This window comes from Bos grunniens, chromosome 3 (genome assembly GCF_055505025.1).
Source record: "Bos grunniens cultivar Pamir isolate PY7600 chromosome 3, Bosgru_T2T1.0, whole genome shotgun sequence".
Taxonomy (NCBI): Eukaryota; Metazoa; Chordata; class Mammalia; order Artiodactyla; family Bovidae; genus Bos; species Bos grunniens.
The window spans coordinates 93769086-93784786 of record NC_141167.1 but is presented as its reverse complement, the minus strand read 5'-3'; the positions used below and the strand labels follow the sequence as shown (position 1 = coordinate 93784786).

The window sequence follows — 15701 nt, the reverse complement described above, 5'->3', positions numbered from 1 at the left end:
GGACACGCCGTTTAACCTCTGTGTGAGTGGAGCAGATGGCAGCAGTAATGCACAGAACGGCTGTGAGGACCAAGTGGTTAACCTGAACCATCTCACGGTGCAAGATCAGGATGGTTATTTGATTTTGGATGAAGTATGCATGTGGTAATCCAAGGGCTGGCCAGGTCCCACGTCCACCTCCCCGCCCAAGCCCGAGGCTCCAGGAGCGCTGAGCTCCACGGGTGGGATAGTCCCCTTGACATCTGCCGTTCCTCCTGCTGAATGTCGTCCTTCAGAAAATTCCTCCTGGCTCTTTAAATTTTCTCAAACTGCTCGCTGAGCCTCTCAGAGAGGTGAATATGTCCTCCTGTAAGTGCCTATAATCATGGGCATGACTCCCTTGTGATATTCTACTTTCTGAACAATTACCGCTGACTGCTTGTCTGAGCCCCTCACTAAACTATCCTCTCCTGGAGGGCAGGAACTATTTTATTTTTTCAATACGAATTTCCCATGTGTCTGGCATATGCTGGAGGCTCGACTGCATGTGTGTTACACCAATAAATATATTGTTTGATCTGTGAGAAAGAAAAATGAACAAACCAGGGATATAGATAGAAAATATTAGGATACATGACTCTGGTCCTAAACAAAGTGGTGTCCTCTTCATCCATACCTTACTGCTGCCAGATACAATATTCCTACCTGTAAGTATATATTCTGAGGCAGAAAGGACAGCTGTGCCTCTACTATAACACACACTCGTATAAAATTAGTTCTCATATGGAAATTCCCCAGCAGTCCAGTGGTTAGGACGTGGTGCTTTCACTGCCCGCCCCTGGTTCAATCCCTGGTTGGAAAACTAAGATCCCACAGGCTGTGCAGCATGGCCAAAAAAAAAAAAAGTTTTTATGAATCATAAGGAAAAGAAACAGAGAAATGAAACTAAGAAGATAACTCATAAAATAGAAATAAGATATGCAAAGATACTCTATCACATTAATAGTTAAAGAAAAGTGAAAGTGTTAGTTGCTCAGTTGTATCTGACTCTTTGCGATCCCATGGACTGTAGCCTGCCAGGCTCCTCTGTCCATGGGATTCTCCAGGCAAGAACACTGAAGTGGATTGCCATGTCCTTCTCCAGGGGATCTTTCCAATCCAGGGATCAAACCCAGGTCTTCTGCATTGCAGGCAGATTCTTTACCATCCTAGCCACCAGGGAAGCCCATAGTTAAAGAAATATGAATTCAAATAGTAAAACAATGTATTTCCCTCCTCTTAGATGCATGCATGCTAAGTCACTTTAGTTGTGTCTGATTCTTTGCAAAACTATGGACTGTAGCCTGTCAGGCTCCACTGTCCATGGGATTCTCCAAGCTAGAATACTGGAGTGGGTTGCCATGCACTCCTCCAGAGCATCATCCCAACCCAGGGATCAAACCCGCATCTCTTACACAGGCAGGTTCTTTACCACTAGCACCAGCTGGGAAGCATCATGCTCTTAGATGAGCATGAGTAAAAAAGAATTATAACACCCAACGCTGTCAAGTGTGTGTGGGGGGATAAACAAATAAACAGTCTCACATCCTATGGGCAGAAATATAAAACAGTAATACCCCTTAGAAGGATAATTTGGCAAGATCTGTACCTTTGATCCAGCTATTCCTCTACTAGATAGTGATCTCTCAGAAATACTTGCATATATGCATGAAAACATATGTAAAAAAAGAGAGATTCATTGCAACATTGTTTAGACACAGGGCTGGCAAACTTTCCTTTAAATGTAAATATTTTTGGCTTCACAAGGCACACACTGTCGTAACTACTCAACTCAGCCGCAGTGGAGAGAAAACAGTGGTACACAATCTGTAAACAAAAGGGTGTGGTTGTGTCCCAATAAAACTCAATTAACGAAAACCACCAACCCCTAGTTTAGACTAACGAAAGATCTTAATCCGAATGTGCATTAGTAGGCCATCCGTTAAACAAACCATGGTATTCAGTGGAACAGGACACAGCTATTAAAGGGAATGAGGGAAATCTGTAATGACAAGAAGAGATGGGGAAGTACTGACAGGGAAAGCCAGCCAAGAACAGCTTTAAGTGAAAAAACCAAGTTTCCAAGCTATACCTATATGGGATGAGATTCCCATTTCCTTTTTTTGTTGTTTTGTTCATTTCTGCTTTAAGCGCACACATACCTGAAAGAATATAAACCCATTCTTTATATTAGTAAGAACTGTCTAGGCGGCAGGGATGAAAACTTCGGATATTACACTTCTCTTTAATGTTTGGATTTTTATATAAAGATTATTAGTTTTAATTTGGAAAAGTATACTTTTTTTTTTTAGTGAGAAAGAAAGCAACCAGTAAACTTAAAAACCTTGAGGAAAAAGGAAAATAACCACTTCCATTCTATGTGGTATGCGCTATCCCTCCGCATAGGCAGACTCACGTGCAACCACAGTGTTCATACATTTTGCATTCTGCTTTTTGTAACTTAATATTCTAATAGATTCGTCCACATTTTAAGAGGCGATATACCATAATTTGTAAGCCACTGTTCTGTTTTTAAGTTATTTCCAGTTTGGAGCTAATAAAGAGTATTTTGCAAAATAATCCACATATACATTAGTGTGTATCGCTGACTGTGCTAAGTCCTTTTCCTAGGAGGGGGATTAGTGAACCAAAGACTATGGAAAATGTTATGGCTTCTTACTGAATATCTCCATATTGCTTTCCTAGGGTTTGATAACATTAGTGACAGTGCAACCAGCAGCTGTATATGTAATGGGGCAATGTATGAAAACAGGTCTTTATACCAATAATATCACTACCAGTGTTACATGCAAACCGTATGCCAAGCTCATTTACTCTTTACCACATGACTTACATGTCGTGCTGCCATATTTAATATAATTCTCATCCAATGATCCTATCAGGTAGATACTATTATTATCTCCATTTTATAAAAGAGGGAACAAGTGTAGAGTAATTTAGGCAAAGTCACAAACCAATTAGGTGGTGGAGTCACAATCTGAATCCACTTGTTTGAAGAGGTCATTGGCAAACACTTTATTCTGCCTCCTTGGCCACGGCTCTCTATTAGACACATGGCTGTTTTTGCATCATCCCCAAAAGCGTGCTCATGTCATAATGGTCCAGAAGATCACTTAGAAAACTAACCCCCCAACAGCCAAAACACCAAAGTGAGAGTATGGTTTCTACCCCTGATGATAATGGCTATTTGGTCCTTACATTATGACAGATGCTGTTTTATGCACTTCACAGGAATGAACTCTTTTAGTTCTCACAGCAACCCCATGAGGTAGACATTAGTATTATCCCCAACTTACAGACTGGGAAACTGAGGCACAGAGCCATTAAGCTCTTGGCCCAAGGTTTCCCACTAGTTGAGGGAGGTGCCAGGTTAGAACAAATCAGCTCAGGCCCAAGATACACAGAGTACCCTGAATTACTAAGAGGGCTGTCTCTAAGTGCACGTCTTTCCTCTGCTTGAATCCAGAAGCCTTCAATTCAAAGGCACATTTAAAGAACAACTGTACCTGGGAAGGAGGGTGGGATGTATGGAGAGAGTAACATGAAAACACACATTATTGTATGTAAAACAGACAGCCAATGGGAATTTGCTCTATGACTCAGGGAACTCAAACTGGGACTCTCTAACTACCTGGGTGGGGGGATGGGGAGGGAGGTTTAATAGGGAGGGGACATATGTATGCCTATGGCTGATTCATGTTGATGTTTGGCAGAAACCAACACAATTCTGTAAAGCAATTATCCTTCACTAAGAAATTAATAAATTTTTTAAAAAAGAAATAAAAAAAACCAACTGCACCAAAATAACAAAATAAGCAAGAAACATTAACTCTTATCAGTGGGTGCTTTAGAGAAACCTTTGATTTTATCATTCCTGACAACACCCTAAAATGGGACTTGCAAGCTCGGCACCCAGACGCACCTTTGGGGTCATGCTGTGGGTGATGCAGAAGGCCAGGTGCTGCAGAATGCTCTCCATGCTGTGGTAGTTCTGCTGCCGAGTGGTACGCAGGTATTTCTGCAGAGCCCGGGCCATGGACGGGAAGATGGCTTGGGCAGCCTCCCTGGGGTCCATCACCTCCCCTGGGGCTTTCTGCTGCTCCTCAGCCTGGAGACGCTGGATGTGGATGAAGGCCTCCTCCACTGCGACCACCAGCCTGGAGGCGATGAAACATGGTACTCAGACAGAGTGCGGGGCTTGAGAACAGAGTCACACAGGATGTGGGAGGAGGACTCCTAGTCAGCCGCCAGCTGGCCCAAGGCTCCCGTCCTCAGGCGTCACCCCAGACAATAGCGAGGTGAGGGAAGGGGAAAGGAAGACAAAGGCAAAAGTAATGCGGAATGGGGGCTCCTGGGTGAGGAGGAAGAAGAGTGGACTGCGGAGATGACTCCTAATCTCAATTCTGCCACTAATTTGCTTGGGAGACTCACTACAACAAAGGGTGAGATGAAAAGAGCTTTAAGGCCCCTCAAACTGTGGCTACAAAAGACTCTGCATGCACTGAGGGGTGGCTCATGGTACAGAAGCAGCTTTATGGAGAACTAGAGCTGCATCCTCTCCATCTGGCCGCCCACACCAGCAGCCCCAGGGAACAATGAAGGAAGGCAGCACATACGATGAAAACCATCTTTGTCCACTTCAGCTAAAGTGATCAGCTCTTGAAAACCAGCAAGGGCCTGGGGATAGAGGGCGGGCCAGTTAAAGTGTGGGCAGAAGGCCAGCAGCTTCATCATCAGTTGGGAATTTTTAAGAAATGTAAATTCTTGGGTGGGCCCCACTCTAGACCTACTGGAAAGTAAGTAACCTTTGAGGGTGGGGCCGGAACCTGAGACCTATGTTTTAACAAGTCCTCCTGGTGATGCTTTTGCATACTAAAATTTGAGAAACACTGGAGCGAGATTCCCTCCAAAGGCCCAAGCAGGTTGTGTTTATAAACTGAAATTTCAGTCTGGTTAAAAAAAAACAAAGTCTTAAGAGAACAGACTTTTGATTGCCAAAAGGGAGGGAGGGAGGGAGGGAGGTAGATGAGGGACAGATGGGGAGTTTGAGATTACATGCAAACTATTATATGTAGGATAATAAAGTGTCAGACTTTATTTTTTTGGGCTGCAAAATCACTGCAGATGGTGACTGCAGCCATGAAATTAAAAGACGCTTACTCCTTGGAAGGAAAGTTATGACCAACCTAGATAGAATATACAAAAGCAGAGACATTACTTTGCCAACAAAGGTTCGTCTAGTCAAGGCTATGGTTTTTCCTGTGGTCATGTATGGATGTGAGAGTTGGACTGTGAAGAAAGCTGAGCGCCAAAGAATTGATGCTTTTGAACTGTGGTGTTGGAGAAGACTCTTGAGAGTCCCTTGGAGTGCAAGGAGATCCAACCAGTCCATTCTGAAGGAGATCAACCCTGGGATTTCTTTGGAAGGAATGATGCTAAAGATGAAACTCCAGTACTTTGGCCACCTCATGCAAAGAGTTGACTCATTGGAAAAGACTCTGATGCTGGGAGGGATTGGGGGCAAGAGGAGAAGGGGATGACAGAGGATGAGATGGCTGGATGGCATCACTGACTCGATGGACGTGAGTCTGAGTGAACTCCGGGAGTTGGTGTTGGATAGGGAGGCCTGGCGTGCTGCGATTCATGGGATCACAAAGAGTCAGACACAACTGAGCGACTGAACTGATTATATGTAGGAAGACTTCCCTGTTGGCTCAGAAGATAAAGAATCTGCCTCAGGGCAGGAGACCCAGTTTGATCCCTTGGTTTGTGAAGATTCCCTTGGACTGAACTGAACCTGGAAGAGGGAATGGCAACCCACTCCAGTATTCTGGCCTGGAGAACCCCATGGACAGAGGAGCCTGGCAGGCTACAGTCCATAGGGTCGCAGAGTCAGACATGACTGGAGCGACTTAACACGCATGCACATTATATGTAGGATGGATAAACAACAAGGTCCCATTGAATGGCACAGGAAACTATATTCAAAATCTCATGATAAACCATAACAGAAAAAATACGAAGAAGAATGTCTATGTATGTATAAGAATCACTTTGCTATACAGTAGAAATTAACATGACATTGTAAATCAACTACATTTCAGTAAAATAAATTTAATAAAAAGAGTCGGTGTACATTCAAAAAGAAAGTCTGGTCAGGGTGCTGGTGTGGGGGCTGGGCAGTGTACCTTGCTCTCCGCTTCTTCACCCGCCGCTCATGTTCCGCCTCCTCGTAATACAACTCATTGTGACTCGAGTCCCTGCGCCGAGCAGCTGCGGCGATCATCGCCCGGGACTGACCAGTGGCGTTGTTACTGGGGCCTTTGGGGGAAAGGACGGTGGAGGAAGGACAGTTTTAATGCCTTGGGGTGAGATACAGCAGAAAACAAGTCTACAGGCTGTCAGTACCGTCTGCCCAACCCCTGTGAAGCCCATATACAAATCCCAAAGGTAACCTCCCAGAAAGATGAACATGACCCCTGCTCTGTGCTCAAAATGCTCACAAGAAGAAGGCAGTCTCCTGAAACCCCAATCTGATGAATGGAAATGGAAAAAAAAAAACAAAAACTCCATAGGAGATGAAAAACACTTGACAATTAAAATGCTGACCCATAATAACAGAGTGTGCTGAAGATGTTATTTACCATCTGTCACAGGAAGTTCCAGTTTGGCCATCAGAGCAGCTGGAACATGCATTTCAGCGATGAGACAATGGGAGAGAATGAAAGGGATGGGGAGAAAAGGACAGAGAAAAGAGTCAATGCCCAGAGACACTGACCATGCTCCTGCTGAAGAGTCAATGCCCACAGAGACAATGACCATGCTCCCGCTAGAGTGTCATGGTAACCACAAGTGTTACAGAAAAGACCCATGCTTGGGGCTTGCAAAATGTCATGTTCATTAATAAAGACCTAGAATTCCTGGTCTCATAGCCCTGACCATGGATCGCCTGAACTTTTCAGAAGGACAAGGCAGATAGCATGCTTTCTTATGTAGTATCTACTTAATGGCTTGGCTGGCTAATGGGATTCTGCACTAAGTTTTCAGATCACAGGTGAAATTTACCAATCCTTTAGGATTCACAAGACAGTGAACATCTCATGTAGCCAAAAGGATAAAAAAAAAAAATCAGGCAGAATATTGTCACCCAAACTGACACCACCTCTAAATTACTGGACTTGTTCACAACGTGATCCTCTTCTAGGCTGCAAAGCTCTTGCCCTGACCCAAGGTGTCGTGTTTCTTGCACTTACCCATCTGATGGCCTGAAACACAGCTCTGATGTCCCCACCCTCGCCTCTGGCCTCCCTCCACCCACTCAACCCCAGCTCCCAGCCAGGACTGAGAAACGCCTGTAAGAACCTCACCAGATGCTTGAACTGGGAGTTAGAGTCTTAACAGACTGGGGTAGCTGAATCTTCTGGTAATTTATCCAAATTTTGAAAAGCAGCCTTTCCTATGACCTTTCAATGTATGATGTTCACAGCAAGAGGCAGAAAAACTACATCACGTAGTTTTCATAAACCTCAAGATGAATGAAACTCCCACACATGTAGACTGTAAATCAACATTTCTGTAAAAATATGTTTGCCAGCAAAAAAAAAGAAAAAAAGAGGAAAAGAAAAAATTGTTCTGACATGAGCATGTACCATAAAGGCAAACTGTGAGAGGAACAGAACCAAATGGAACAGAATTTAATCTATGCAGTTGTCCACCTGCTCCCACATCCACCAGAGACACCACTTCAAGGCACATACCATCTACGTTGTAGACTTTCAGCCCAGCCATGTGCTTGGCTGCTCGGAATTTGGAGGCTGTTAGGAGGTTGGGGTTATAGATGGTGAAATCTTTATAGTAATTTTCCAGAACCACCAATGCTGCTCGCTGGATACTGAGAAAAGAAGGTAAAATTAATGCAGTTTTTTCCCCAGTAGCTCCTATGTGAAAAAAAAAAAAAAATCATATTTTGGAGTCAGGTAAAATAATAAAACACCAAAGATAGCCTCATACAGAAGGCTCCTGGGTTTCACCACATCTTTTGTCTCCAGGATGAAAATTTAAAGACAAAACTAAGCCCCATCGTCCACCGGATTCTATGTCTTCTCCCAGGCCACATCATTAGCCACATCAAATGTAGCCAGCAGGTGAGAAGGGAATGTTACAACTTCTCATTTAGATTTGTTTAGACTACACAGAACTAGCCTCATTTTTCCAGTTTACAGAAGAGCAAACTAAGGACCCCCCAAAAGGTCAAGAGACTTACAGATGGCCTCAGAGCTACTGAGTATAGATTAAGAGCTACAGAGAATAGACTAAGTTTCTCAGGTTCCAGAGCAGTGTCTCCACATACACCTCATTGCCCCCAGGGGAAGGAAGGTAGGGTTTTCAGTTTCCTATAGCTCAGACAACACCTGCACAGAGCAGATGCACTGGAAAGATGCTAGCTGCAGACACCTCCTTCTCTTAGTCCCACCCATCCCAGGCCTGCGAGAACGCTCTCTTTCAGAGGAAGTAAGACCCTTTTCCCTCCCCTGAGGTCTCAGCTGAGACCTCCCTTGTTCTTGGTCTGCAAGTCCTCCAGCTCCATGAGTTGCCGCCTCCGTCCCTCCAAGAAGGTATGTGAAGGGGACTCTCCCTGCCAGTGTCCTGAGATCTCTAACCCGTCCTTTGCTTGGCCCCTCTGCAAGTAGTGGAGGAGCAGAGAAGAGGTGGCAGGGTTGGGTAGGGGCTCTGGGGCACCCATCCTCGGTATCAGTCGCAGAAGAACAGGTTCTTAGTCACAGATGCGGGACACTCCCCAAAGAGTGATCTATACTAACACAGCCAGGGATTTTACATACTTCATCTCACCTGACACTCACAATCATTCAAGGGAAGAAAACCAAGGCTCAAAAATCTATGACCTGCAAGCAGGATAACAACTGCCGAACAGCAGCATTGGAACTTCAATCTGGATCTCCAGCCTCTAACATGTGCTCCTTCTCCCAGATGTGTGGCCGCTGTAGGACAGTGTACGTATGTACCAACCTCTCCAGGTCTCTTAGATGTTCACTAACCACTGGTATGCTAAACTCCACAGTTATTTGTATTCTGCCCTTTATATTTGTCTTTCTGGTTACTTCCTAAGTGCTTGTGTTAAGTCACTTCAGTCATGTCCGACTCTTTGAGTCCCTATGGACTTTTGCCCACCAGGCTCCTCTGTCCATTCTCCAGGCCAGAATACTGGAGTGGGTTGCCATTTCCTCCTCCAGGGGATCTTCCCAACCCAGGGATCGAACTCAAGTCTCCTGCAGCTCTGGCATTGAAGGCAGACTCTTCGCCGCTGAAGTAGATGCGCTTATAAGGATTATTTACAATAGCCTGGGCACCAGGACACAACTGCCTTTAATTCCTAGAGGATTCCATTGCCTGCTACACCTCTCCAACTGGCTCAGGGATCTTCACACCAAGACAAGAGAGCCCCTAACCTATCAGTTTGACACTGTCAATCTAGTCCTCTGCTCCCCTTGGGGTCGTGTCCCCAGAGTTTAACATGGGAATTGAAAAACAGTCTAGACGTCAATCAGCTAACCTCCTTGAGGGCTGAGTCACAGCAGTACTTTCTGACTCATATCCCCACACAGGACCTTGATCTGTGATCTGCATTCAGTCCAGGCTTAGTATCAACCTAGATATGCACATTCATGCAGGGCTGTGGAGAAGTGGCAAGATCAACTTCCAGTAACAGAAGAATAAGATTCCTAAGAGCAAACCCACATTCAAAAGCCCTAGTCATTTCATTTCTCAGTCGCCCACTCATCATGTTCATATTTAAGTACCTGCCTCAGTAAAGTCCTGGGAATGCAAAGATAGGGTGGGAGGAGCTTCTCCTTGCTGATGGAAGTGGAAAGGAAGCTCTGTGACCACCAACTGGAATGCACAGGAGCCGAGGAAGCACAGAGGAGGGCTTCTAACCACCCAGGACTTGGGTGGGCACCTGGGTGGGCTTCCTGAGGAAGTCAAGTGGCCCTTGAGGTTTGTGTGTCACAGATGTTTGTGCAGAAGACTTCCCGACTTCCACAGACGCCCCTGCCCAGCAGATCCCTGGTTCAGCATGGTCAGCCTCCTCCCTGTCACTCCTTCCACCAGAGGCAGGGCACGTGCTGCTTCGACACACCTGCTCCATCCTAGACTGACCTGGTCACTTGTCATAGACAAACGCTCCGGAGCTCCTGTGTACCTCGTCCCCCTGCCCAGGCGCTGCTTTTCCAAAGTCTCTGGGCTTTTTAGAGATGAGGAGCCCCTCCACACAGACACAGGTCTGTTCACACACACAGATTCTCGGCTTGCAGACCACTCCACCCCACACTCCTGTGCTGACACAGACACATCTCAAGAGGCCTGGATTCCAGGAATACTTCCAGCACAGAAGTATTCCCCTGATCAAGATTTAAAACTTGGTTATTCTCAGGCCTGTCTTCAAAGCAAACCCTCTGTGGTTGAGGGGTTTGGCTTTTTTGTTCGGCTAGCCCGCAAGGAGGAGCCCAGATCATCACACTAACTCAGCTGGGGCCTGGGAGGGGGAGAGGGAACGGCTGGACTGGAGCCCGGTGCCATATTTTCCAACCTCTCTGCCCCCCATACCACCATGTCACTCAGAGAAAGGGTGTCTGCCCACGCCCAGCTAGGGAAGGGGGCTTCCAGCATGATGCTCTCCAAGCTGGACAAGTCCACAGCCAGCATCATGCCAGAGTCATGCCAGAGCCCCGGGCGGCCTAGGGAGGGCTCAGGGTCCAGACAGCTAACACAGGACAGGTGGCATTCTCCTCCTCCAGCCCCGTCTCAACAGAGGCTCCAGAAAGCCCCAGAAGCAACTGTGGACCTGCTCTCCATCCCCACCCCAACCCCTGCCCACAAGGTGACAGCTAAAGTGGAAGCTAAAATGGAAAAAAAAAAAAAAAAAACCCACAAAGCTGAGATTTGGATTAAAATCCAGTCTGTCTTTCCTCATCTTTTCAAAGACAGCAAACTATGTGATATATGAATGGAGTCTTGCTGGCGAGTCGGCATGATCATCACTGCATTAAGCACTGGGCTGTGCCGCCTGCTTATCAGAGCAGAGGTGTCAGACCCCATTAGGGGGCGGAGCTCTGTGCCCACGTCCACGCCATGTTCTTCTCCATGTTCTCCCTCACAACTGGCTATCAAAGTCATTCCTAGTTGCTGTTAACCTCGCTGCCTCGGGCCATCACCCTCTGTCCCTGTACACCTTCAACGTTAGGGTAAACAGAGAAAATGAGCTTTGAGGCACCTGAGTGAGGAGCTCTACTCAGACTAAGAGACACTCGCTCCAGTACAACAGTCTGATGTCAATTTCAACCCCAAATGTGAAGTTTTTTTCGTTTCTATTCTGGCTCCTGATTCATGCTCTGGATTAGTTGAGTTTGTTCGATAACCAGGATAAAAGAAATCCATGACTAATGCACCTACTGAGGGGATACCCTGCACCCTGGCATTGGTCTAGGTCATGGCCCCACAAGGCCAGGATGCAGGAGCACCCCCTGTCCTCAGCCAGTGTGGGGGTTCAGAAGCCACCTGCCTCTGCTCCTTGTGTGTGTGCTAAATCGCTTTAGTTGTGTATGACTCTGTCCAAGCCTGTGAACTGTAGACAGCCAGGCTCTTCTGTTCATGGGATTCTCCAGGCAAGAATACTGGTGTGGGTGGTCATGCCATCCTCCAGGGGATCTTCCTGACCGAGCAATCAAACATGAGTCTCTTCCGTCTCCTGCACTGGCAGTCAGGTTCTTTACCACTAGCACCATCCTTAGCATCTTTCAAATGTAGCATCTCGCAGGGCCGAAGGAGAGCTGACTTCTTTCAGGAAACCTTTCCAACCCTCCGGACCGCACTAATCTCTCAGGAGAGTCTCAAGTGCTAGGCTGTCTCTCCAGCAAGCCTGTGAAATCTCCCCCTATCCCGCTGCACAGGGAGACACCTTCTGTGGCTTCCCCACAGTGCACAGTACTCGTTGGCCCAGCCTGCTCACTGAGAAAACCCCAGACCTGCCAGAAGTATAGGATCAATTCTGAGCATGTATTTCCTAAAACCATGGAGTTTTAGAAGCAAAGGGGTTTCAGAGATGAACAAAAGCAAACCCTTCAACTAGTCCCAGTCTCCAGACGAGATCATTTCAGGGGAAGGAGGGAGGCAAGAAAAACCAAGTTGGTGAGAAACGTGCCGCCTCTCTTATCACCATCACAGTCAGAGACAAAAGGCAGTAACCTGGCTAAACAGTCCTCATGCGGAAACCCTGTAATCATCAGGTGGAGCCTGACGTCCAGATTGATTGTGGACAGGGCTCCACCAAAACCTCATGGCAAGGAGCACTTTCCCAAAATATGGAGCTCTGAGCTCAATAATTACTGCATTTTAATACAGCCTCCCAAGTCACTACCCAGGGAAATACCTGTCTTCACAGACTGCATATACATGGGGAAAACAGCCCATAGATACACACAGCTTGTAAGAGAAATTCACTGCACATAAAGACACAAGTACCGGGCTTCGTGGCTCAGGGGTAAAGATTCCTCCTGCCAGTGCGGAAGACAGGGTTTCGATCTCTGGTTCAGGAAGATCTCACACCACAACTATTGAGCCTAGAGCCCAGGAGCCACAACTACTAAAGTCTTTGCGCCCTAGAGCCTGTGCTCTGCAACACGAGAAGCCACTGCAATGAAAAGCCCGCACACCGCAATTAGAGAAAAGCCCGTGCAGCAACGAAGAACCAGCCAAAAGTTAAAAAAATAACTTAAAGAGAAAAAAGCAAGTACAGGAATCCCAAATGGGCCTAGGAAAGGACAACATAGACGACGGAATACCCATGATCAGGACCAGAAGTAGCCGATATCGTTCCCAATGGGAAAGTTAACCCCCAACACTACTTGGTCCAAACGTGAGCCCATGGACAAGACAGGGCAGCGATGGATCAGCACAGATGTCTGAGGGAATTCAACAGCCACAGTGGAATCTGCAACTCACCCTTGCCTTACTGGCCTATATTCTTTTCAGGACAAAGAAGGTGGAATGTGAAATGCTGCATCTAATCAGCCATAAAGCATCTTCCAGTGTCAGTGATAACCATCACACAAGTGCCATGGCAATGGAGAAGAGAGCTCCACCTACATGCTACATCTCTAAAACACCAAGAGAAGCACCTCTGAACACAGTTCAAATTTTAGTTCATAAAACTCTGAAAGACATGCCTTCAAAAAATAAATTCTGAAAAAACCAAATTCATGTCCTGTGTATCTACGCCTCTGCAGCCTCCACATGCTCTCTGATAGGGGAGAAGAGTGCACACTGCAAATGGTGCGGGCTTGGCACCCAGAGAGCATGACCCCTGACTCCTCCATCATTCTCTGGCCTTGAACAAATGAACCCATTTCTCCCCACCCCAGATCCTTCATCTGTAAGATGAGACTATAACACCACAAGACAATCTCGCTGTAACATGGTACGCATGCATGCTAAGTTGCCCAGTTGTGTCTGACTCTTTGAGACCCTAATGGACAGTAGCCCTTCAGGCTCCTCTGTCCATGGGATTCTCCAGGCAAGAATACTGGAATGGGTTGCCATGCCCTCCTCCAGGGGATCTTCCCAACACAGGGGTCAAACCCACATCTCTTACGTCTCCTGAACTGGCAGGCAGGTTCTTTACCACTGGTGCCACCTGGGAACAGCCTATAACATGCTCAATTGTATAAAATGTATGACTAAAAGGTTAATGAAGTGACGTGTGCAAGCCCAGTGCAGGCAGCTAGTCAGAAATTCTAGTGACAGATCCAAACATACAGGTCTGACCTGGGACTGGAGTCACCCATGGTAAATTGTCTCATAAGCATAAATGTCAATGGGGACAATTCCAAAGTCAATGACTTCCTAAGACTTCAACAGTTGGCACTAAGGTCAGGAAAAATGTTGGAGACTCAGAGTCTGCCCTCCACTTTCCTCTTTCCCAAGAGGAAGTTGCCTGCCTGGTTTAGGTTTGTTTTAAAGATTAAATGAGATAATAAACTTTAAGGTCCTGACCTAAAGCAAATGGCCATTAATGGTAGCACCGTAAGCTTACCTGTCCAGGTTTATTGTGGGGGCCAATCTGTCCCCTGAGTGCACCTGGATGACCCTTCCCATCAAGGGCCGACACGTGGGCACCACGAACACCGGTCCCCTCTGTACTGTCTTCCTTAGGGACTCAGACTATAAAGTCAGGCTACTCTCTGTTTTTATGCAGTATTTGCTGCCAACTCTCAGCTTTCTGAAAAATCAAAACTACAGCTTCAGGGAGTCATCCTGGTATACAATGTAGACAATGCACTGACTTGGAGTCAGAGGGCCCGGATTCCAGTTCTGATCCTGTTGCTCTGTGAACTGCGTAAGTCATTTTCCCTTTTTTGGCCTGTTTACTGGCTGATGATGGAGCGAGAATACCAACTATTGCATTTGGTTGTTGACAAGAGCAAATGAAAACCTGCCAGTGAAAGAGTCTATAAACTATAAAGGATTATATGAACATAAAGCATTATCATATTACTAAGGAATATGAATATTTTGTAGCGAGGGGTAGGGTTGTTTGTTGGCTAAAATATTCACCCCATTCCTGGACATCAAAGCATGACTCAATCTCTACTTACATCAAACCACAACATTTTAGAAATGAAGAGAGTTTCAGTGTTCACCCACCTAATCATAGACTCAAGAATTAGAGAAATCAGAGTCCATCTAGTCCCAACTTCCAATCCAAGCACCGGCTCTTTAAAATACCCCAGAAATCATTCAGTCTATGCTTGATAAGAAAATGTACTCTCACTTTGTACTAAAATGACCTTATTTTAAGTTCTACCCACTGGTCCACTGGCCACCCGCCCCCCCACTCCACCCACTTCCTTCCACACCCAAGCCCCTTTTTCTTGTGAATGTCCAACAAATACTAGAAGAAAACAATTGTGGACATAAATCTCCCTTTTAACCTTCCTATTTTGCAGATAAGGGTCTGAGACGTTAAAAAAAAAGCATTGCCCTGCGCCCCCCCCCACACCCAGTACAGAGTTGTCTATTTCCTGTTCATTCACTTTTCCTTGGATTTGACTGGGACTTCCGCAATTAATCTTGTTGTTTTTCTTCAGTCGCTCAGTTGTGTCCAACTCTTTGTGACCCCATGGACTGCAGCATGCCAGGCTTCCCTGTCCTTCACCATCTCCCGGAGTTTGCTCAAAGTCACGTCCATTGAGTCAATGATGCCATCCAACCATCTCATCCTCTGTAGTCCCCTTTTCCTTCTGCCTTCAATCTTTCCCAGCATCAGGGTCTTTTCCGATAAGTTGGCTCTTGGCATCAGGTGGCCAAAGTACTGGAGCTTCAGCTTCAGCATCAGTCCTTCCAATGAATATTCAAGATTGATTTCCTTTAGGATTGACTGGTTTGATCTCCTTAATCTAGTACATGCTATTAAAATCAGAAATATTAAGGCTTTAGAGCTCACTCATCAGAGGCACACTTTGCAGCTTTAATCTTCTCCCAGAGCAAAGAGAAAGGGTCTGACAGGGTCAGGTGGGGAAGCCTTGCACCGGTTTTAGCCACCTCTTTTCAAATGTTAATTGCTTCCTTTAGCTTGTCAACAAAAACAG

At 46.1% G+C, this 15701-nt stretch overlaps 1 protein-coding gene across 8 annotated transcripts in view; it reads right to left on the bottom strand.

Moving 5' to 3' along the window:
* Positions 1-15701, bottom strand: part of VANGL1 (VANGL planar cell polarity protein 1) — a 55786-nt gene that overhangs the window by 3574 nt on the left and 36511 nt on the right. For 5 of the 8 annotated variants that reach the window (XM_086394482.1, XM_086394479.1, XM_086394480.1 and 2 more), the window contains 4 exons: positions 7797-7930; positions 6684-6722; positions 6228-6360; positions 3962-4196 (listed from right to left, as the gene is read on the bottom strand). In XM_086394482.1, coding sequence (XP_086250608.1) covers positions 3962-4196; positions 6228-6360; positions 6684-6722; positions 7797-7930 — 541 coding nt within the window. The remainder of the gene's footprint in view (positions 1-3961; positions 4197-6227; positions 6361-6683; positions 6723-7796; positions 7931-15701) is intronic. The other 3 variants (XM_086394485.1, XM_086394481.1, XM_086394486.1) reach the window with 1 other exon arrangement.